This window comes from Carcharhinus amblyrhynchos, chromosome 19 (assembly GCF_965287045.1).
Source record: "Carcharhinus amblyrhynchos chromosome 19, sCarAmb.v2.hapA, whole genome shotgun sequence".
NCBI classification, from domain to species: domain Eukaryota; kingdom Metazoa; phylum Chordata; class Chondrichthyes; order Carcharhiniformes; family Carcharhinidae; genus Carcharhinus; species Carcharhinus amblyrhynchos.
The window spans coordinates 15,232,933-15,258,236 of NC_137342.1; the positions used below are offsets into that span (position 1 = coordinate 15,232,933).

Here is a 25,304-nt window from a genome sequence, read left to right on the forward strand (position 1 = left end):
TTCAGCTCCTCACTAAAACATGTAAATGACCTAGAAAGCCACTCAATTCAAGGGCATTTCTTATAAAAGCAAACACAGACTCCATGTCAGAAAAATTGAAAGACAGATAAGTTGACTATTTTAGACAGTTGTTGTGTCGGAGCATCTGCAGTTGTGTGTCCACACGCAATATCTGATGAAGAGGCAAGGTGTAAATTTAATGCATTAACCGACTGCACAATGGAAGTTATATGAGCCACAATGGAACATAGCAAAATTGTGGTAATGTTGCAAAATCTTTTTGGAAGGGATCGGGGTTCCTTGAAAAGAGCAGTCAGGAAAAGATCCCAGATGTGTATAAAAAGAGGAACATGTCACATGCATTTGTAAAGACAGATATACAAGACTGCATTGAAGCGTTTATACTTAACATCACAAATTTGAGTACAAATTAGGCAATGCAACATGACTAAATACAATTCAGCCAATAGGAGAGGCTATCAGGAGCCATCAAGCCCTCATTCGCATCCGTTGTTCGAGCACGTCGTAGATCTTTCTTCTCTCAAAGGGAGCTTGGTATTATTCACAATGGGGAACTTGGCAGTATCGATAAGGTTGCTAATCCTTTTGGGCTCACCAGATGCCCCGGTAGTAGTAGACAATATCAAGAATTAGAGGGATAGCTCATCTTGAGGTGGTTCTTGCAAGCCACTGTGGGCAGCCAGCAACCAGTCGGCATGGCATCTGCAAACCAGTTCACCTCAGTTTGGACCACGTATAATACGGGGCCAGTTTGAAACAAGACAATTGCAGGTACCCACTCTCCCCGTGTAGTGTAGCTATGTGCCAATGTTCACTGCCCTTGGTGAAACAAGCATCATTTAGTACTTATTTCTCTCCTGGTTACTTGCACCTGTTGGTTTTGTTCTACTATCGCCGTTTTCTCTTGGGGTGATAAAAGATCAAATATCGTTCTTAGCTTCCTCTTCACGAAAAGCAATGCGGATGAACTCGGTGGTTACGTGTGTAGTCTTCCTGAAGGATGGCACAAAGCTATTAAGACGTTGGGTTAACAATCCTAGGTCTTGAAGTTTTCGGTACATGTTTCTGCTGATATGTGGTCTTGGGGATGAAAGATATGACAGCATCTGTGCTAATTTCCATTTTGACCAGTGAGATTTCTCCTTGAATTGAATACATGTTCAATCTTAGTTCCTTAACGTACTCCTAAAGCACATCTTCCTGACTTCCTGTCAGCCAGATTTAAAAATTATTTTTGCTGAATTTGTCATATTCCTCTTTTTATACACATCTGGGATCTTTTTCTGACTGCTCTTTTCAAGGAACCCCAATCCCTTCCAAAAAGATCTTGCAACATTACCACAATTTTGCACCGACTGCTCTTGCTCATCCGGTGAATGGATCATGAACCAGAACAGACCAATGTGGTCACATGCCTGCAGTTGGGTACATTTCCTCTGGGTGGCACCCATCCTATGGGCTCATGCTGGTTTCCGATTGTGAAGCCTCTCCAGCTGCGAGCACAATCGAGACTGCAATTTCCAGAGCTGTTCTTCAACTTAGTGTGCTCAGAGATCAAGCATCACTGGATTGCCTAATTTCTTAACCTACAGACCAAACAATCCAGCAGAAAGTCATCCAATGATTCACCAAACTCTCAATATTTGGCCAGATGCTTAAAGGAAGCTATAAGCTGTGGCATATTCCCATCGTCAAATTGATGTAGAATCACTGACTCCCTACAGTGCAGGAGGCCGCCATTAGGCCCATCAAGTATGCAACAACTCTTCAAAAGAGCATCCTTCCCTGGTCCCCGCCTTGGCCCGTAACCCTGCACAATTACCATGATTAATCCACTTAACCAGTACATCTTTGGACAATGGGGGGGGAAACCAGAGCACCTGGAAGAAATCCTCACAGACACAAAAAGAACATGCAAACTCCACACGCAGTCACACAAGATTTCTTCGATAAAACCTGAACCGTTCCGCAATAACCAATAACGTTCCTCGAGGGTGTTCATCAATTGCTCGAGGGTTTTGGTACCAGCCTGCTTTGGCTGGACAAAACTGCAGAGTAACTTAAGGGGTTCACTTCCAATAGTTCTGAGAAAGGTTGGGGCCACAAGTTCTGATGGAATTTTATTTGCCTGTACATAATAATGGAACCTTTCTGCAAAGGACCTTATGGCCCCAAAATGACTTGCCGTTTTCCTCGTGGGTTGAGGGGAACTACAAAGTACCCCTCTCGGTGGCTTCTCTTTTGTTCAGTTAAATTGATAATTGGAGTATTTAACCGGATTTCCAGAGCAGAGGAAATTTAGGCATCATCTAATGATTAGTGGCCGGACAATCGTTCTTCTCAGTTGTTGCGTGCAAGCTCCGTAGCTTCCCCAACCATGTGCACAGATTGTGCCGCCTGGGGCTTACATGCTTTGCACTCAGGTAAGAAGTCATGATTTGTTTTTTCTTGACGCGCCTTTGTCCCTGACTGGCACCCTCAACGTTGTCGTGGATTCTACCCAACATCCAGGTTTCAAGCTTTTTAAAAGGAAAAAAAAAATACTGTTATTCTTTCTTTTGTGATCCCACCACATCTCCAGCTTACTTGTTATGCTGCCTGAGCCTGAGGGGTGCGGAGATCGATTCTACTTAGGTGGCCCATGAAGGTTTTAATAAAACCAGCAAACCTTTTTTTCAGGTGTGCACGTTACAGGCTTCAAATCCCTAACTGCTGACTGTCTGGGGAGGGCCCGGTGTCGCGGGGTGACAATGTGACCATCCCCCACACACAAACTCCCTATAGCAGTTTTAAATTGAATTTCTCATTGTCCACACAGAGCAACCAATGCTGCAACTGCCTTAAAAAAAACAAAGTTTCAATCTTTCTAATGTTAGTCCGTCAGTGAAAGTTTCACCAAGTTGCTGCGCCACTGCTTCCGGTCTTTGGGCAGCTTTGTGGGTCTGACTTTTTTTTTAAACGTTCGCCAGAATACTGAAGTTGCCTGAAGGGTAGCAACTCCTGTTGCTTGATTAAATAGTAAACGAAACCTCTGCAATTTTAGAGTTGAACAGATGCGGTGATTGTGGGCAAGGATGGAAGGAGAGGAAGGTTAGAGGGGAGGTTCAAGAAAGATTGAAGGGGAGATCTAAGTACGGATTGGGGAAGTTGGAGTGGGGTTAGCATTGTTGGGGAAGGAGGTCAGTTGGGGGAGTTTAGAAAGGGGTGGGGGTGACAGAATTGAATTGTTCTGTAAATGCAATGATTTCTTTGCAGCGTTTTCCCAACATCAGTTGATTGCTCTGTGCCTCCAATTTCACCATTGTTAGAGTCATTCTGTCTTTTGCATTCAGGTGTAATGAAAGAAAGAACTACATTTATACGGCATCTTTCACGATATCCCAAATCTCTTAACAGCCAAATAAGAACCTCTGAGTTATGGCCACTGGTATAATGATGTTACTAAAATGGTACCAAATGGCCTATGTCAGCTCACAATACATATGTTTGTGTATCATCGTGGGATGGATAAGATGAACTGAGCTGGATGGCCTTTGTTGCCCATAATTATCTTGTAAAGAGAGGTGGAATCATGACTGGAGTTCTTTACATTTTGTTGTTAATGAGAGTTAAATGTGAGCAGGGTTTGTCGGATGAGATTACCAGGGCAGAAATATGTAATGGGCTCACGATGAACTTGTTTTGCACTGCACACGATTCACAAGATTATTTTCTATTGACTTCTATCTTGTTCCTTTGTTTACTTATTTATTATTCCACTTATTCTTGGTGATTTATGAGTATTTTTTTTGAGGTATTAAGATAGTGTGAGAAAGTTGTGTTGCAAACTCGATGGTAAAAATATATTGTAGCAAGAAGCATCAATCAGCAGTGCTTTCAGACTTGCTGAGCAAGAAAACACATTTTTGAACCAGTCTTTGTGCACTGCCTTCTTAACATTTGCATTGCACAGAGACATCTTACGGCTCCATTGCTTCTCAGTGAAGGCTGATGATGCTTCATCATTGCACTATGTTGCTCAGGAGTCCTTTGATCTTTTTACCCAGTGAGACTACTGACAAAATAGAAACCAATTACACTCTTCGTATGAAACAATTATATTGAATATCATGCACCCAAACAGGAGAAAGCTTTCTACTTTTACAGAATAGAAAAGATCTTATGCAGTTCATTTGAACTGCATGTATTGAATTTTCCCCCCAGATATAAATTTATTGTCACAGTGCCCATTTGGTGCAATATGCAGAACATGTTAATGGGATGGTACGGTAGCACAGTGATTAGCACTGGGATCAGGGTTTGATTCCCAACTTGAGTCATTGTCTGTGTAGAGTTTGCACATTCTCCCCGTGTCTGCATCGGTTTCCTCCCACATTCCGAAAAATGTGCTGGTTAGTTGCATTGACCCGAACAGGCACCAGAGTATGGCGATTAAGGGAATTTCACAGTAACTTTATAACAGTGTTAATGTAAACCTATTTGTGACTAATAAATAAACTTTACTTTTTGAGGACTAAGGCCGTCACTAAAATCAATGTTACTCCCTGCACGTTGTAAAAATGGGATAGTTTACAGTTAAATTAACAATATAGCACAATGCTGTTAAAGTAAAATGTGTACTTCCTGGTTTGTTTACTGGTCATGATGGGGTCACCAATAGATGTACACAAACTAACACTAAGTATGTCATTGCTGCTTTCAATATTCATGCCCATACTTCATATATATTGGATGATACTTGCAACAAGATGCCAACTATAGGTGTCAACATTTTACTCATCTTTGTGATTGTTTGGTGAATTGATTGATGAATCTTGAAAAGGGCAAAATATATCACACATTTTTGGGCAACATGGTGGCACAGTGGTTAACACTGCTGTCTCAGAGCCAGGGACTTGGGTTCAATTCTGGCCTTGGGTCACTGTCCATGTGGAATACACATTCTCCATGTCTGCGCAGGTTTCTTCCGGATGATCCAGTGTCCTCCCATAGTCCAAAGATGTGCCGGTTAGGTGGATTGGCCATGCTATATTGCACTGGCATCAGGGGGATTAGCAGGGTAAATATGTGGAATTATGGGGTTAGGGCCTGGGTGGGATTGTTGTCAGTGCAAGTTCGATGGGCTGGAATTGCAGGGATTCTTTGATTCTCAATGATCGAGGTGAAGAGTTAAAGTGGGTAGATGGGAGAGATGGGCCCTAGTGAAGGAATAAGGAGTCTGGAAACAAGAGAAACACCAGAGCCTACAATTTATTTCCCTTACCTTAATAGCCATCACAACAGTGTTTTAGTTATATACCCTGGAAAATTCATGTGATATTTTCCGTCCTTCATAAGGCGTAGTACAGCTCAAAATATGGGCCTTTTAAAGAGGTCTATATGTAACTCCCAAATTTACATTTGTACAATTGTTGGCTGTTGTAATGACAGAAAATGTATCAAGTTTGCTGCACCAGAGTCACAGGTGGACAGGGTGATGAAGGAGGCATTCGGCATGCTTGGTTTCATTGGTCAGAACATTGAATAGAGGAGGTGGGACGTCTTGTTGAAGTTGTGCAAGACATTGGTAAGGCCACACTTGGAATACTGTGTACAGTTCTGGTCATCCTATTATAGAAAGGATATTAATAACGAGTGCAGAAAATATTTATTAGGATGATACTGGGACAAGATGGGTTGAGTTATAAGGAGAGGCTGGATAGACTGGGATGTTTTTCTCTGGAGCATAGAAGGCTAAGGGGTGATCTTACAGAGGTCTATAAAATAAATGAGGAGGGTAGATCAGCTAGATAGTCAATATCTTTTCCCAAAAGTAGATGAATCTAAATCTAGAGGGCGTAGGTTTAAGGTAAGAGGGGAGAGATACAAAAGTGTCTAGAGGGGCAATTTTTTTCAGAGGTGATGGTGAGTGTCTGGAACGAGCTGCCTGAGGTAGTAGAAGTGGGTACAATTTTGTCTTTTAAAAAGCATTTAGACAGTTACATGGGTAATATGGGTATGGAGAGATATGGGCCAAATGCAGGCAATTGGGATTAGCTTAGGGGTTTAAAAAAAAACGGTAGCATGGACAAGTTGGGTCGAAGGGCCTGCTTCCATGCTGTAAACCTCTATGACCTATTCTGATACCCAGAATATGGATTTGTATTGGTTTGGCATTGGCTATTGAGATGGAGGAATTGATGAAAAGGCAGGGTAGCTACTAAAAAGCCCACATACCTACCTGTTCACAGCCTTTTTGCAGCAGCCTCTGACAGCAGCCCATCAGGACAAGCCCACCAACAGAGTTCCACAGCAGCCCTAGTACTGTATGACCTCAAGATTTAATTTCACAATCCTATTGGAGATCAAGACTCAGTTTGGGAAGCCCTGGCTTAGAAAGACAAAGGCCATAAGTGCATGGAAGTACCACCACCTCCAAGTTTCTCTCCAAAGTCACCCACCATCCCTACCTGGAAACATATCGGCATTCCTACATCAATGCAAGGTCAAAAGGCTGGAAAGTTTCTGACATCCCATGGGACTACCTTCACTACACAGGGTGGGGTGGTTTAAGAAAACAGTTTACCACAAACTTTTCAAAGGCAATTAAGAGATAGGCAATAAATTCTGGTCTTGGCAGCAGTGCTCACTTCACATGAATAATTTTTTAAAATGTGAATGATAATCTTCGCAGCCAAGTGTTTCAACACGATTTCTCAAGCCACTTATTCTGAAAAATAACCATTGAATTTACTTTTGGATAACCTAATTTGTTGAAGACGAGATCTACAGTATAAATTATAAATTCGGTGTGCGTATAACATCACGCTTCATTGGAATATCACATTTCATCCATTCTCCTGTGTCAAAACATAATCTGATATTAACAATACACATGTCAGCGTGTGTTCCTCATTTGTAGTTTAATCTGATAATGATACATTGTTCGTCCAAACACACATTGTCTAATTTTGGGTTTGTTTCTGAACTAATTGGAACACTAACCACATCAATGAGTCCTCTAATCAGGTTATTAGCATTGTGAGTAGTTACACAAACCATGGGTCCAGGATCAGTATTCTCTTCTGCAAGAGTCAAAGATTACAGTATCAAATTTATTATGAATCTTGCAGACAAGTGATTCTGAAGACCAGAAATTGGAAGCCCTTGTATAGATTCTTAAAGAACCTCCATGAATTTGAACAGTGGACAATGTTTTGCAGAGATCACTGACCAATCCAATACAACTGTGTAATTCTAATGTAGAATGTGCAATTATGAGGAACCTGACAGCAGACAGAGGATAGATATATAGTCATTATAGTCCCAGAAGCCCATAGTTTGCTCCTTGCATTGAGTGGAGAGCTGACTGGTGGTGATTTAACCTGAGGATCACTACATCTCAAGTGAGAGGCAAGGCTGAGAAAGCAGGCCTTCATGAATAAACTCAGCTGGTACGCAAGTTGAACACGCACTATTGGCGTCACTGTGCATCACAAACCAGCTGTCCAGCCAACTGCGCTAAACAACTCCCCATACACACACACCATGACACCCCCTCCAACCCCCATGATATATAAGCAATATACTGGTCGAACCCTGCGTCATACAGTCTGGTGGAAAATTGAAATAGCTTTAAGATTATCCAACTGGAGAGATAAGATGCCACAAGAACATAAGAAGTAGGAACAAATGTAGGCTATTGGGCAGCTTTGCCATTTAATAACATTATGGTTGATCCTGCAGCTCAATTCCTAATTCTTGCCTGACCCCCATGACCTTGATTTCCTTAGAGACTAAAAATCTATTCATTGCAGCCTTCGCATCCAGAATCTTCAGGGATAGAGAATTCCAAAGCTCACAACACTCAGAACAGGGTTGGCACAGGCGTTAGCACTGCTGCTTCACAGAGCCAGGGACCCAAGTTTGATTTCTGGCTTGGGTCAGTGAGGAGTTTGCACATTCTCCCTATGTCTGTTTGACTTTCCTCTAGGTGCTCCAGTTTCTTCCCACAATCTGAAAAAAGTGCTGGTTAGGTGGATTGGCCATGCAAAATTCTCCCTCAGTGTACCTGAACAGGTGCTGCAGTGTGGCGACTAGAGGACTTTCACAGTAACCTCATTGCAATATTAATATAAATCTACTTGTGTCTAAGAAGTAAACTTTAAGAAGTCTCTCCCTGTTTCAGTCTAAAATTATCAATCGCTTATCTTGAAAGTATGCCTCCGGGTTCGAGATACTCTAGACAAGTCAAACAACCTATCGGCATCCACCCTGTCAAGCCTCCTCTGAATCTTTTAAGGTTCAACAAGATCACCTGTCTTCCAAACCCCAAAACTTATTGGCCCAATCTACTCATCCACTCATCACACTGCAATCCTCTCATCCCAGAAGTCAACATAAGGAACCTTCACGGCAGCATCTTCAAAATAAGTAATCCTTCCTTTGAAAAGAAGGCCAAACTGTGCAGATTATGCCATGTGTAGTCTCACCAAACACTGCACAACTGATAGCAGAACTTGCTTAAACTTCTACTCCTAGCCCTTGAAAGCAAGGAAAGCCACTTGCTTTCCTTAATGCTAAATCCTAATTTTCTCTTCGATTTTAATATGATTCATTATTGTCACGTGTATTAGCATACAGTGAAAAATATTGTTTCTTGTGTGCTAGACAAAGCATACCGTTCAGAAAGAAGGAAACACGAGTGCAGAATGTAGCATTACAGTCTTAACTAGGATGCACAGAAAGATCAATCTGAATGAACATTAAAAAGTTTCCTACCATTTAAGAAATATTCTGCTGTTCTATTCTTCCTAACCAAGTGAAGAACCTCATTTTCCCAACACTGTATTCCATCTGCTTCTTTGTTTATCACACGCCTAATCCTAGTATATCACTTTGAAGCCTCGTGTCTTTTTCACAGCTTACTGTCCCACTAGCTTTACTTTGTCAACAAACTGGACACATCATTCTCTGTCAATTTGTCTTATATCATTAATGTAGACTATAAACAGCAGCAGCCACAGTAAAGATCCTGGTGGTAATCGACTGGTTACAGTTTGTCACATTGAAAATAACCAGTTTACCACGCCTCTCCACGTCCTACCTATTAATTAATCCTCTATACATGTGACTGAAAGTCCCTTGAGCCTTTATCTAGTGTAATAACTTTTACACCTTTTGGAAACCACATACATTACAGCCACATTTCCCTTTATCTACCCTGTTATATCCTCAAAAACTGTACTGAATATTTAACACGATTTCCTTTTCATAAAATCACACTGCTTCAATCTAACCTTCTAATGATATTCAAAGAGCCCAATTCCAGTATTTTCCTAAAGGCTGCTTTTAGACCAAAAAGCCTGTTGTTCCCCGTTTTTCCTTTCTCTCTCCCTGCTTTCTTGAATATAACATTTGCCTCCTCCTAAACAACTGGGATCATTCTAACATCTAGGAAATTTGAAAGATCACAACCAATGCCTCCACTATCTCAACAGCTACTTCTTTTCTCACTGTTGTGCTGTCATAAACCTTTCAGAAAACAACTGTTCCATCTGAAAGACCAGGTATATCTTCCAAATTTTCAACTAGTCTGTCAGATTAAAACCAAGAGAGCAAGTCTGTCTATAGGTAAGTTATCAATGCCTTTCCAGGAATCATTTAATTCATATAGCTTTCACATTGATAGCAGGATTTCCAAGAGTGTGAAATAAAATTGCAACAGTTAATTAACTTCTCCTTCTCACTGTTTGTACATATATCAAGAACGTAGCTGGTGGTGCATACTTAAAAATTATACAACACACATTGCTCAAATGCACAATAATGCAGTAGTATTGTCTGATCAACAGCACATTAAAAATGCTCAATTTTAATCCTTAATCTTACCTTGAAATTTAAACTGGAAATAACAACCTCTCCATTTGGGGTAATAATTGGGACATTTTCACACACAATTCCCACATCGACGTCAATAACTTGCCCTGACAGGTAAAATAAATAATGAAAGAATTATTCAAAAACAATACAGAAAACCATTCAGGCCATTATGCTTGTATCTCATTAACCGTGCTGGACTTGGCCTCAATACCCCCTGCAGTGAAGTATTTCATATCCATATCACTCCTTGTTTGAAAACTTCCAACTAATCACCCCTTTGTTCTTTCAGTGCTAACCATGCCTCCTTTTTTTAAACCAATTTATCAACCAATTAAATAATCTTTCAGTTTCTTAAACAATTTAATAATTTTGCACGTGACTACCAGTTTTCTTTTACCTCCGTCTCTTTGATGAGTATGTTTTAGAATACTTCCCGCCACAGCTTTGCTTTAATCCCTCACGTCACTCTAATGAATCCCATTCTTTTTTCATTAACCGATAAACATGTATATGATGTGGTGTCCCGAACTGCATAGGATTACAAGTGCCATTTAACCAACGCCATCGAGAGGTTCCTCATAATTTCTAAGCTTTTGTATGAAATTCTTCAACATATAAAATTCAATATCTAATTTGCCTTGATATGCCAGCTTTCAATTTTTAAAGATCAGTAATTAGAAATTGCACTGTTCCTCTTCCACTGAAAATTGAATTTTAAGCGAACAATTACAGGTTCTTCTTTTTTTTCCACCATATTGTTCTTCTTCACATTTGTCTGTTAAATGATTATTCACTGGTTCAAAGATGGGCATCTCACCAAGAACTTATGCGCATGGCCATCGCAAAAAGGAATCTGCATTGCAAATGAATGCTAAGGGAAAAGCAATTTTCAATTACTGTGCATGTGATATTATATGGAAGGAAGTCAGGGCATTGGTGAGCTCACATTCCAAAGACAAAACTAAAACTTTAACTTTCAAGATATCCACTTCCAAATTCAGTCAGATCTGGCAAATAAATGGCTAACCCAGTTGTTTTTCATTTCATTCAAGTTTACATCCCTTGAACATAAAGGAGCAAAGATAAGAGTGGGGGGGCGGGGGTGGGGGTGATCTCAGGAGAAATGGCAAAGGTTAGAGAGAACAATGATTTTAATGGGGGCAAGGGCATCAAAGGTGGTGAGGGCATGGTGCAGCAGTTCAGCAGCTGCAGAAATCTCCTGAAGAATGGCTGGCTAGTTGGGTTTTGAAGGTGCAGTAATGAATGAATTGAGAAGGAACTTATTCTCAGGGTTGACACCAAAGGTAGGAGGGTTGGGAGGGTAGTGGTGAACGAGTGGTGTTGATGGAAAGCAATGCCACTGAGAGATCTCCTCTGTCAATCCAATATCCTCCACCACCTGCACCTTACCCCCGACCCCCAATTTCCTAACCTTTGTCAAGCAGATAGGAAACAACTGGCAACAGGGAGGAAACATGCCAAAGGACACATTCCACAGTCTCTGGCCAGACACATGTGCAGTCTCAATATCACGTATTCCTGCACATCTCTAATTGGAAGGGGGAAGGGGGAGAAAGCATGGGAGGAATGGGGTGTTAGTGATGTGTGCTGCTGAGATTTTGACACATTCTCCAGACATCATGCCAGCAACTGCAGTCATCAGTTTACTGAGACAAGCACAGGAATTATGTGGGATATCTCAGACATGTATTAGAGATGTTAAAGCTAAAATTCAAGGTCATCGTTCAAAGGCAAATTACTGATAACACTAATGGGAAAATAGATTCAGATTAGCAATGTAATTCTTACATATGTGAATTATTTAAATTCCTAACACAGATCTGAAACCTAATATTTTGTTTGAAGACTATGGCCATTTATTACCTTTTTGTTGCAAATGACCTTCAATATGTAATCCATGTTTAATCACTTTGTTGCAGTCAGTTTCAATTTCCTGATTGATCATAGATCTCTTATATATTCCTCTCTGAACTTCGTCAAAAACAGAAAATAAGTTGTGCACTCGAGCTGTATAGCCTGCCAATTCAGTGATCTACCAAATTAAAATAAGAGAAAAGAATCAGAGTCACTTTCTCATTTGGACATTTTTAAATACAGTGCATGATTTAATGAAGAATTTTCTTTGTTTTTGGATCCTCAGGGGAAGAAATTTGTCTGTATACTGTCACATCTGGCAGTGTTGCACGGACTTGCATTGATTCCTACAGGCTGGTCGCTCCATGATACTGAAAAGTACACATAAAATAATACTTCAAGATAAAGCCACACAATTGGCTTTTCTCCCACGTACTAATAATATTTTAACTAAATTTATACATGCATTTTCCTGTGAGCTGAGTTGCCTGCAGGAAAATGTAGTGAGTCATGGGCCTAGATCTCCCAATCAGGATTGCTAACCCAATAACAGTGCTTATTTCTTCTGGGATCTTCTGATTAGGAATAGGCAACACAGCATATCAAAGGCAAGCCCAATAAGCGCATTGAACTAAGGGGAAGCAGAGGACATGACAGCTACCCCTGTGCATGGGGGCATGTTCGGGTAAGTTCTTAAAGGTCCGGTCTATTAATGACTAAGTAATTGTGTGAACGAGTAAGTGGATGGATAAGTGAATGAGTGGCTGAGGTGGGCGAACAGGTAGTTGTGTTCAGGGAGTTGTAGAGTTACACAGCTTTAAAGACCAGGTTTTAAACTAACATTTCCAGAACCAGTATACAGTTCAGCCCCATGCATCCAGCCTAAGCCTCCATCCTCAGCTCAGGATCGGAGACATTCATGGGCAGCTCTTCGGAAATGTAAGCTTTCTAGGAAATTCCTACAGATGTCCGCATGTCAGGACTTCCACTGGCATCTGACGCACTTCTTCCAATGTACATCCCATCGCCAATGATACAAAGACAGGAAGGTTTGGGCAATGTATACAAAACCTTTACAGTTTTAGCTTTGGAAATGTGACTAAGTTTTTTGAGACTTCTGACTCGTAAGATTTAGATGATCCTTATAAAATAAATAGGTTATCAATACCAAGTAAATTGCATTATTCCTGTGAGCATTAATTTATTTATCCATTAATGATTTATTGTTTTTTAAACACAAGCATAAAAAACAATTATCAGCCACTCAAAAAAAATTTTTGCAAACATGTTATTGCCATGATGTCATAGTATCATTGCAAAAACAATTAGCCAATGTGTTAGTAATACCAAAAATATGTGCAGAAGAAATTCAGGATATTGATAGATATCTAAAAGGTAATATTCCCAGCTTCACCGCTTATATAGTTTTTGGCATACAGCAGTTCTTTCATTGGACTGGTGAAAATAAGTTACATGTCAAGGGCATTGGCATTAATTTAACTAAATATCAGTCTTCACGCTTGCAAGTATTTTTCTATTGAAACAACTTGTGGTGTTATAAGACAACAAGCATAGCTATGTTTTAAACACAAATGGCTGTAGAATGAGTAATTCCATCATTATGACGTAACTTTTACAAAAGATTAAATATAAAATAACATATCAAGCAAAAATAGTGTTATAAAATGAAAGTTTTGAAATGCTACAAAACATAACAAAATATACAAACTTCGTGAAGTTACAAAATATACAAACATCTTGAGTTACATCTCACTGATGCTTGTGCCACTGCATTTTTGTCAAACAAATGCCCAAGCATATGCAAATATATTGCAACTGCACAAGAAAAGGCTACTGATTCGATCATAAGTCAACTCGCCAATCATTCACATTCTGTGTAAATTGTTGCTCCCTTTGAATTTGGCTTTCTTGCATCTGTCCTGATGAGTGCAAGACGAAAGCTTCAACAAGCATGTCTCTTTCAGCAAAACTCATGTCCTGTGCTATCAAGCAATTACCCATTTTAACATCTGGCAGAGGCTGAGTTTGAACCTGACAGGAATTGTAAACATTTTCCAAAATATGAATGTTATTTTGTTAGAGGAAGAGTAAATTTTACTCCTTGAAATAATTTTGAGTACTTTTCACCACCCCAAGGCAGTAGTCACAGAGCAACAAGCATTTAAAGTAGTACATGTAATGATGTCAAATGTCTTAGTGCTGAGTAAACACAACACAGAGGAACACAATGATCCACAGTACTTTAGACAGAGAACTGCTATTCAAAACTTATGGTGAGCATCCAGGTAAATATCACAAAATAAATACTAAAATCTGATTTGCAATAATTCATTCTAATTACAGACTGTTATACCATAGTGTGCCTTTAAAAAAGATGAGCGTGTTGCCCAGAGGTATAATCACATTCTCGCCTGGACCTAAAGCCATAAATAAATTAGGTACATCTGATATTCTCTGGAAGCATCACAATAAAACATCGATCATGACTCGAAAAGGTGGGCTATGCTAAAGATAATTAGACTCAAACACAGCATACTGGTTGCAAAACCCATCTAATACATGATGGGTTTTGCAATAAAAACTATATTTTGGCATAAACAGATGATAAATGAAACACCTATAAGCTTCGCAACTGCCTACTAACTCATTTAACTCATGAATAACAAAGATGCATGATCAAAATTTACCCAATCTTAGCTCTCAGAGGTCAGAAAATAACTCGAGGATTGAAGGCTAATTTTGAAAGAAACATAAGCTCAGAGGAAATATGATAAAATCTGTTTTAAATTATGAAGGGATTAGACACTATGTAGTCTGACAGGTTATTTAAAATGCATAGCAATGGTGGGGTCTGGGGGGAATCATGTTCAGAAAATCCAGAGGAAAAGATTTTGGTTAGGTGTTTCCTAACAGTAGGTACTTGTCCCTGGAATAAACGATTGAAACATGTGATGATGAGCCACACAAGTTACTGCGATAGGCAACTCTTTCCAATTATGAAAGCTATGTTGTGGATTAACGGCAAAAGCAGCATTTATGGATTGTGATTAAATCGTAGCTTTGTTTGAGAGAACTTTCTCATGCGTTTTAAAAACTTTGTTTTTTTTTGCCTTTTCATTGCAAAATCAAGGGAGTGGGCGAAGATACACAAGTCTTCCCAGAATCTGGTGATCTCTCAGAATGCTTTTGTCAGTTTGTACAGGTCAGTTTATTGGGAATGACAATGTTCCTGATGCTATAATAAAGCAGTCACAATCAGTTAGAGGTCAGCAACCCTTTTACCCATGTAGAACCTTTTAAAAAAAGCACAAGATAAAAATAATTGGTAGCTGCAAGAAGTAAACTCAGATTTCTAAACCAAATAATTGGCAAGATGTGGAGATGCCGGCGTTGGACTCGGGTGGGCGCAGTAAGAAGTCTCAACACCAGGTAAAGTGCAACAGGTTTATTTGGTATCATGAGCTTTCAGAGCACTGATCCTCATCATTCAAATGAAAGCTTGTGATACCAAATAAACCTGTTGGACTTTAATCTGGTGAAATAATTGGCAAATTACCATGTATTTCTGGTAAAAGACATAATTTGCAAATGTAATAAATAAAATGCATATAATGAATTTAGGCATCAATAGCAAAAAAGAAAATTAGAATAAATCTCACTCTGAATTAACCCTTACTTTACTTTTTTAAAATCATAATTTTGTCAACAATGTCATCTTTAAACTAAACTTTAACAACATACAAAGAATTAAGACAGTTTTTCAGTAGTTGATTCTTGTGATTATAAAAAGCTTCCAACAGCACATTTAGAATAATTTATCACAGCTATATCCAAAGCAATAATGGTAGGGATCATAAACCTGTTGCTCAAACCAGAAGTGTTATCTGTAAAGATGGTGTAGCCAAACCACGTCAATCAACAGTTTCAGTGCACGAAGAAAATAATTATTTGAAATGAGAAACTGCCTCATAATGGTTAGTTTTTTAACCTTACAATAAAAATTCAGCCCTTACTTTTCTAGTCTAATTTTTAAGGGCTTTGTTTTGTTACTACCATCCAACCAGAAAAGCTTGGGAGGTGCAAATAAAATGTTATATAGCCTCATGTAGCTCTGAAACTACAGGTTGCAGATAGGATCTAGATAGGCTGGGCGAATGGGCCAGGAAATGGCAAATGGAATTTAATGTTGGCAAGTGTGAGGTGGTCCACTTTGGTAGGAAGAATGGTAGGAAGGACTATTACTTACGTGGCAAAAAACTGCAGCAGGCGACGGTGCAGAGGGACCTCGGGGTCCTTGTGCATGAGTCGCAAAAACCCAGCTTGCAGGTGCAGCAGGTGGTCAGGAAGGCGAATGGGATGCTGGCCTTCATAGCGAGGGGGATTGAATATAAAAGTAGGGAGGTCTTGCTGCAGCTGTATAGGGCATTGGTGAGGCCGCAGCTGGAGTACTGTGTGCAGTTTTGGGCGCCGCACCTGCGCAAGGATATTTTGGCCCTGGAGGGAGTGCAGAGGAGGTTTACTAGGCTGATACCGGAGTTGAGGGGGTTGAGCTATGAGGAGAGGCTGAATAAACTAGGCTTGTACTCGTTAGAGTTTAGAAGAATGAGGGGAGATCTCATTGAGACGTATAAGATGATGAATGGGATGGATAGGATAGAGGTGGAGAGACTCTTCCCGCTCAAAAAAGACAGTAGGACTAGGGGGCACAGCCTCAAGATAAAGGGGAGGCGGTTTAGAACGGAGTTGAGGAGGAACTTCTTCACTCAAAGGGTGGTGAATCTCTGGAATTCTCTGCCCGTTGAAGTGGTGGAGGCTGCCTCGCTAAATATTTTTAAGAAGCGGGTTGATGGGTTCTTGATAAGAGAGGGGATTAAGGGTTATGGGGAGAGGGCGGGAAAGTGGAACTGAGCCACGACAGATCAGCCATGATCTTATTGAATGGCGGGGCAGGCTCGAAGGGCTAGATGGCCTACTCCTGCTCCTATTTCTTATGTTCTTATGTTCTTAAATCTGACCAAACAAAATTTGACAACTTGTGTCTGGAAAAACATGATAACACGAAAAATGAACGAAATCCAGTAATTTGGAAGGGATTCTGCTAGCTGTTTAACAGCTGGGATAAGTTTGGCTAAGTTAATGGAACTAGTGTTTTTGATATGTTAGTGAGCCTAGCAATTTGCTAACAACAGTGATAGAGCATCAAAGATTTGATTAAGATGTCTGAGGTTCACTGGGAAGAACAAAGTGTGAACTTTGCACTTACATTCTACCAGGTGTACTCAAAATGAAGGTAATTAAGTTTGATTTCCAAAGAGATTAGTTCAGATAAGGAAAGATCAAAAAGGGAAAAATGATATATTATGCATCAGAAGCGATTTGGCCTATGCATATACTATTTTCCCCTTGAGACCTCAGAATTTTCTAAACAAATGGGGAACTCTAAACAACACTGTTGCAAAGTTAACCAACTATTGTAATACATGGCACCTTCAGCAGCAACAAAACCATCTCTGGTATATTCCACCACCACAATGCTAGTGCCAAGAGGGAACTCAACATTTCCTTGAATGACAAGAGACTGAATCATGAACAGCGTCCCGTTTTATCTTGGTGTTACCCTTCACCAAACATTGATATAAAAAAAATCTGAGCAAGACAGCAGCAAAGATCAAAACATTAAACAACCTCCTCAGCAAACTTGCTGGCTCTTTACGAGGTGCAGATGCTCAAATCTTAAGGATCTCAGCTCTTGCGATCATATACTCAACAGCAGCATACTGTGCACGATACGGTACAACGCATCCTGTACCAGCCTTGTAGATACCCATCTCAACACAACAATGTGTCATCTTGGATAGTCTCTGATCAACGCAACTCCCTGGCTTCCAGTCTTTGGCAACATCCTGCCCCCTCACTTAAGGAAGAGGGTTGTAACAAGAAAGCTCCTGGAAAATATATACATTAACACACCCTGCCACAGCACAAGTACTTCACTAACCCACCTGCTGTTCAACTCCTGTCATACCAGCCTTTGTGTCTAAGATCATTCTGCCGAGTATTAACAGTAGAGGCCCTGTATGGAATCAACATGCCACCATTAAAAATCACTTCCTCATAACAGATCCCACAACCTGCCTATGCAGCTTTAACTTGCCATGCCAAAGTCAGGTACTCCTCAACCTTTTCCGTACAGGGCAAGACATTTGTGCAGCAAATTAGCACACGAGATCTTACAAGGAACTTGGCCTGCGATTACTCACATCACTGAAGACTGTCCCTGACAAAGTTCAGCAGAGGGGTCAGAGAGCTCCATTTAGCCTTTGTGGAAACCATTGCCTGGCTTGGTGATTACAGCATACTAAAAGAAAACAGCAAGAATAACTGAACTACCAGCGAGGTATGTCTGTGAAGAAACAGATGTTTTGCTCTACATCCCAAGGAACCTCACCAAATAAAAGTGCCTGGTGTGATAACTATTTTTAAGTGTTGCCTATAGCTTTTAAAAATCTACCAGGTGTTGTGAGGAGAAAATTAGCTCTGAACTTAGAGAATAAAGTGATTGAAACTGGGTAAAGTTAGGGATACTGTGCGCTTCTAGCTGTCTTTAAAATAATTGTAAAAGCTTTCTATGGTTTCCACATCTTTCTTCACTTAATATCAAATTGCAAAATTGTTTTGCAGAATTGTTGGAGTTGAGGGCAAGAGTTTCAAGTTTCCCTTCTGGGATTTGGAATACCTTGCATTTACCATCAGCTGTGTTCTTAACAGTCACCACATCAAGCTATATTAGGACAGATGGCATAGGAGGTAGGTTTCAAGGAACACCTTAAAGGAGAGGAGGTTCAGGAAAGGAATTAACTTCATCATTGGTGCCCTAACTTATTTAAGAAAATTGATATTACTTAAAGAGACCAGAATGGTTGGACTGCAGAGATCTCAGTTATACGGCTGGAGGTGGTCACAGAGATTGGGAAGGACGGGGTCACAAAAGAGTTTGAAAATAAGGGTGAGAATCGTAAAGTCAAGGCTTTGCTGTTCTAGGATGAAATTTTGGCCAGCAAGTCCAGGGGTGAGGGGTGAGTAGGATATGGTGCAAATCAAGATATGGGTAACAGAATTTTTGATGGCCTCAAGTTTCTGGAGGGTAAGGTGTGGCAGTTGGGGCAAATGTGCGCTGAGCTACTAACATTTATCAGTAAGCTGAACGAGTGACAAAAACAGGGGATGTGACAGAGGAGGAAGTAGGAAGGCTTGGGAATGGAGAGGACAAAGTCAAAACTTAGCTCAGAACCAAATATGACACCAAGTCCACAAACACATCCGATTAACATAAAATCAGGAGCAGGAGGAAACCATATCATCCACTGAGCCACTCCTCCATTCAGTAAGATCGTGGCAGATCATTAACTTAATCTCCACTTTCCTTCCTGCTCCACATATCCCTCAATTCCCTGACAGAACAAAAATATTTCAATTTTAACCTTAATTATATTCAATGATGGTGCAGCTACAACCATCTGAGGTAGAGCATTCCAAAGAGTCATATCCGTTGCAGTGAAATTTCTCACTTCAGCTGTAAATGCTCATCTCCTTATCTTGAAACTGTACCACTTTATTCTGGATTTCCTCAACCAGGGAAAAACAACCACTCAGTAACTATCCTGTAAAGTACCTTTATAACCTTGAATCTTTCAATGAGATCACCTCTCATTCTTTTAAACCCAAGAGAATACAGGCCCAATTTACTTCATTCAGGGACCAACCTAGGGAACCTCAGCCTCACACAGCAGCTGGGGAATTATGTGGAGTTGGCAGTTAGGGAACAAAGACCTGAAGACAAAGGCTTCAGTCTTTCTAATATTAATTGGAGAAAATTTTCTATTCATCCACTAGAAAACAACAAGACGGCTGCATAATTCAGTCTGTTCATTTCTAAAACAATATCAGTACCAGTGAAAATGACTGTTTTCTTTCTGTCTCTGCATGGATCATTAGTGGGGCCTTTACATAGAGCACAATTTAGAGAGACAAAGGAAAAAGGTTTCTTCTATGCTTTTTAAAAAAAGTCTACAAGTTGCAAACTTGTGTAAAAACAGGACAATCATGCATTTTTTCTGTGCTGTTAAAAATATTTTGACTGGCTACCGCATTTAGTGGACAAAGTGCTTTTGTAATTGCTTGGGGGATTGTAATGTTAATGTAATTGCAAAACAGAAAAGTGAGCTTTCTCACTATTTTCTGGACAGACTAGATCTCCTCAAAACACTGCTTTTCCCATGAAAGCTCAACTTAAAAATTACATTGACTGTACTTAATAAATACATGAATAAAACCACCTACATAAATTATCATTTATCGTGGAAATAGACTTGAACTTCATTCATACTCTTTTGGTGCACAATACCTCTTTGTATGAAGACATAATTCTTTCAATCGCATCAGCTCCAGCAGCCAGCAGATTGCGTGCAGTGGTGAAAGCTTCAGTTCGTTCACTAACCAAACTTACTTGCTTGTGTCCATCTTCTGACTCTTGAAAAAAAATTATACATATTAAATTGTATTTTATGGAACATAATAAATGTTTTACTAATTATACTAACTTTATATATGTAATTTTCCTGTTACAGAATATAGCAGCACCATAATAGTGTGCAGAATCTAAACACTGGACAATGCTTCGACGATCCATTGCGTTTTAACTGGAGAAATCATGTGCAAATTACAAACAAACAAAATACTGTCATTTTCAAAATGTTGATGCTTGTAAAACATTAATGTTGCTTGACTTGAGCACCTGATTAGAGTTGCTACATAGCAGCAGACAAATCATGTTATAGAATCTCTTAAAATGAACAGCTGTAGTGATAAACTTGTACTGCGAAACAATCAACTGTTTACGTGAAAAGTATACTTATTATTTATGATCAGGTGAAACACTGGATGAGTAAATAAAACAAAAGACTTGAATTTATGTAACTCTTTTCATAACCAAACGTCTAAAAAGCAGAGCAAGTGTAGTCACTTGTAATGGAGAGAAACAGCAGCAAACTAGCACACAACCTCTCAACCTGATGATCAGATAATGTCTTTGGTGATGCTGACTGAGGGAAAAATATCGACCAGTACAGAAGGGGAAAACTCTCTTGCTCTTCTAGTTCTATGGAATCTTTTACATTCAGGTGAGAGATCAGACACAGCTTTGGTTTAATGTTGCTTATGAAACACATTGCAGCACTCCCACAGTACTGCACTGGAATCTCAACTTTAATTTTTGCGTTCATGTCCTGGAGTGGGATTTGAACCCAGAATCTTACGGCTCCAGAGGGAGAGAGTGCTACCCACATGGTTAATTCTTGATTACCTGTTGTATTTCAAATGAGACCAAAGGAACAGAATTCAATTTCTCTTTTTTGTTATGATGCAGCCATTTGGCCCATCATGTCTGCACAGGCTCTTCAAATGAGCATCATGACTTAGTGCCATTCCCTTGCGTTTTCCCCATGTCTCTGCACATTGTTTCTACTTAAGTAATCATGCACTGCCCTACTGAATGCCTGGATTAAACCAGCATCCAGCACAATTCCAAGTACCGTGTTCCAGACCTGAACCACTTGTGTAAAAATGTTTTTTCTCACATCACATTTGCTTCTTTCGCAAATCGCTTTAAATCTTCACAGCAAACATTGAGTTGAAACTGTATAATGAATTGCTAAATACCACACCTCCAATTTCATCACATTTTAATTTATTTGTAACTCTAAACTCAAGACCACTAACATTTTTTGGGCAGTGAATCTCCAGTATTAATACTGATTTCTGGTTCTGTATTGAGATCCACAATTTTCAAACACAAAGATAAAGCAGTTGTGTTGAAAGACGACAGCCGAAATTCTCTAACCTTGCCCATGGCTGCGATTATCAAACTATATTACATCCTTCTGCCACCAGTAAAATTATTTGTACTATTACCAAAATAAACAGCCATAGTAATGACAGTTATGAACAATTAGTTTGATTATTTAATAGAAGGATGAGTACATAAATGTTTAAATAAATCTAGAGTATTGACAGTAAATGCTAAGTAATTGGCTTATGTATACTATGTTATTTAAGTCACTGATCAATAGTGCAATGTGGATCCAAAGGAACAAAATATTGATTACATTCATAGAGATAGCAGGGAAGGAGGCCATTCAGCCCAACTTGAAAGTTGAAAGAGTCATCCGATTAGTTCCCATAGCCCTGCAAATTTATGTCCATATTTATCAAATTTTCTTTTGAAAGTTACGTCAGAATCTGCTTTCCATCATTTCAGGCAGTGTATTTCAAACAATAAGAATTCACTAAAAAAAAGAATATTTCCAATCTTCCCTCTTGAATACAAATCTGTCTCCTCTGAACTCTTCACCCACCTGACAAAGGAGCAGCGCCTACTCAGAAAGCATTCTTCTGTATCCCTCCACATGAGCAGACTGGGAATGGAGGGATACAGAAGAATGCTCTAGTTAGACCAATGAGCGGCGCAGGCTTGGAGGGCCGAAGGACTGTTTCCTGTGCTGAATTGTTCTTTGTTCTTATCTAGTCCCACTCCTGAGAATGGAGATTTGGCAGAGTGCCAAATTTTCCATTCTCATTGGGTGTGTGAGACTGGAGAATTCCAGCCAAGGATTCTGATTTGCCCGCACTAAACACTAGAAACACAAAATCAGTAACTCTCATTATACTAAATCTATTAAAACATCACATTTTTAGGAAACTAAAAAATTCAAGAACAAATAGTTGAGAATTTGAATATTAATCCTGAATTTGGTTCAGTATAACATCACTTTTTTCTTTGGCTAGATATCTAAAAACTGGACAGATGACTTGGTATTAGATTCAGATCATGCAAAATCCTCTGCACCGAAGTCTGGGAACTAGTACCAAAATTGCAACAGCTGTCCCATGGAATAATAGTCATATTCACAGAAGCATATCTTTCAGCCAATATCCCAGATTGCTCTATCACTATCCCTGGTCTTTCTTTTCCCACTAGCAGGATAGATCTCTGGAGATGGTGGCAGAGAGGGATACCATTTGATGGAATATCCTGGACATTGACTCTTGACCCCATGAAGTCTCATTACATCAAGTCAAAATTTTGTAAACCAGCCTCCTATTGATTACCATAAGCTGTCCTTACTCAGTTGATAAACCAGTGCTCCTCCATGTTGACCATCACTTGGAAGAAGCAATGAAGGCGGCATACAGCATGTAAAAGAAAAATTAAAGAAGCAGAGGTATTTGGAGATGCTGTCAGTTGATTTTGCCAGCCTGTTTGAACTGACAAAGTTTGAGTTCAATGAATATAAAACGTAGTGGGATGTTTAAAACACATTTTACTGAGGAAACTGGCATGGTCAATCATTGATGGAAGCTGTAGAGATCCACCAGAATTAATAAAATTTCCACTGAGACATAAATACTACAACATCTGTCTAATTAATTATTTGCTCCATTGATCCTCGATGTAACAGCTCCGTTCTGTTTCTAGCACTGCACATTCAAAGTTGAAAGAATTACGACTTTTTCTTACTGGAGTTTATTTTCACAAATCTTCAGCACCAAATAACACTGAACAGTACCAGCACTATCAGTCACCAGCAAGTAAGTGGGAGCAGTAGAAATACTCTTTTCCTTGCTATTGTGGAATGCTTTCCCATGACAGCATTAGCAATCGTTAACCAAGCAAGTAATTTATGGGTCCTAACATTCTGGGGCTCAATACAAAACCAAGTTTTTAAATCAATTGTCAAAATTTTGCTTCATTACCATTGTCTGCAAAACCTGTTGCTGTGATGATGGGTACTGCTACCATCACTAATCCACTCCCACTCCACACATATTTCATTAGAAACTGCTCCAACATGATGTACCAAAGTCTTTTAGACAAAATAAGATTCATCTGAGCAGCAAGTGACTTGTAGCTTTTCTGAAGCTGGTTCATTTCCACCTATGAAAACAAAATAGAAGACAGCAGAAGTATAAATGTTACATATAACCAACATTATTTTAAAATAGCAAAATACACCAGCATAAATTTTCAAACACATGCATTAAATATGTTGAGTTGCTGAAAATTTAAACAGTAACTTAAACTTTGTAAACAATAACATGAAACAAAATAAATGACTGCAGCATACCGATGGAACATTTCTGCCAGCTCTGTAATAAAAGCAAAATCATCCTTTACCAAGGATTCCCCTCAACCATACCCAACTTATTTCCTGCACTTCTACTCTAACCCCTTCCTCTCTGAGCCTCCATAGGTTTTTGCTGCTTACAATGCAGTCTTCTACACTGGGGAGACCAGAAAACAAATTAGTGATTCTTGGCAGAACAGCACTGCTCAACCCATAACCATGACCTAAGCTTCCATTTGCTTGCCATTTTAATTCATTACCTTGCTGTCAGGGTCATATTCTTGTCCCTGGCCAATGCTCAACACAAGCTCAAGGAATGGCATCTCATCTTCTGATTAGGCATTTACAGCCTTTTAGACTCAGCAAAGGCTTCCAATAGTTTCAGACCATGAACTTGTCCTCCACTTTAATTTTGGCCAGAATCCTCCAGCCTCCCATCAGATTTCTCAACAGCAAGGTGTGGGATACTGTTTGCTCATGGTGATGTCTTCTGCTCCTGCCACTGTCAGTGAGATTTCCCATTATATCCACGCCACAATACACCACCAGGAAACCCATGCAAGGAGGTGCATTACCAGCAGGACCAGAAAATCTGCCACTAGCAACCAACCAGAGAATTACGGCCTCTGTTTTCTTTTGCCATGTGAAGGCCTTACCCTTGTTTTTCATGTCTTTGCTTTGGAGAAGTGCTGTTCGTTATTTTGCAATTCATTCACTCTAGACAAATGCTTTGTTTCTTTACTAAAATTATTGCCAACCCCTTTTAACCTTTAGTTCCATGACATCATTGCCATTTTCATCTCTGCCCTTCTAACCTATCCCAGACCTTCCATTCTGTTCTTCCTCCCCTCTCCCCAGAATAAAATTCATCACATTTTGACCTTCTTTTAGTTCTGAAGAACAAAAGTTTCAACTCAAAAGTGCTCTGTTTCTCTACAGGAGATGCTAGCCCACTGTGTTTTAAATATGCCAAATATGTAATGTCCATCTTGGAAAACATAACTCTCAACAGCAACACAAGGAATTGTTTTTCCCAAAATGTCTTAGCATACAAGTCAACCAAAGCTCAGATTTTCCCCACAAGTAAGGGCTTCTTTGCTGTGGTGAAAATAGTGGAAGTGGTTGAAAATCCTACGTCCACTCCTAAACATGGCACTTCCCATTTTAATGGGAAAGTTCACATTTTATGCATGTTTGGTTTAGAGACGCAGCTGGCCATTTAAACCTATAATGAAGTCAGATTTTCACAGCCCAGAAGTATGAAGCCCAAAGTGTGCAGAACTGACTTGGTAAGAGCAGGTCTAAACTTTGTGGATTCATTTGCATAGCCAGGGTACCACTTAG

At 39.7% G+C, this 25,304-nt stretch overlaps 1 protein-coding gene across 3 annotated transcripts in view; it reads right to left on the reverse strand.

Moving 5' to 3' along the window:
- Positions 1 to 25,304, reverse strand: part of LOC145355323 (ATP-binding cassette sub-family D member 2-like) — a 91,886-nt gene that overhangs the window by 43,517 nt on the left and 23,065 nt on the right. For 2 of the 3 annotated variants that reach the window (XR_013888953.1, XM_080207283.1), the window contains exons 2-5: positions 23,590 to 23,770; positions 20,183 to 20,307; positions 11,767 to 11,935; positions 9,892 to 9,986 (exon numbers count right to left, since the gene is read on the reverse strand). Coding sequence is in view for 2 of the 3 variants with exons in the window: in XM_080207283.1 (XP_080063409.1) it covers positions 9,892 to 9,986; positions 11,767 to 11,935; positions 20,183 to 20,307; positions 23,590 to 23,770 (570 nt within the window). In the remaining variant the exon portion in view is untranslated. Of the gene's footprint in view, positions 1 to 9,891; positions 9,987 to 11,766; positions 11,936 to 20,182; positions 20,308 to 23,589; positions 23,771 to 25,304 lie in introns of those variants that run through there. The other variant, XM_080207284.1, reaches the window with a different exon arrangement.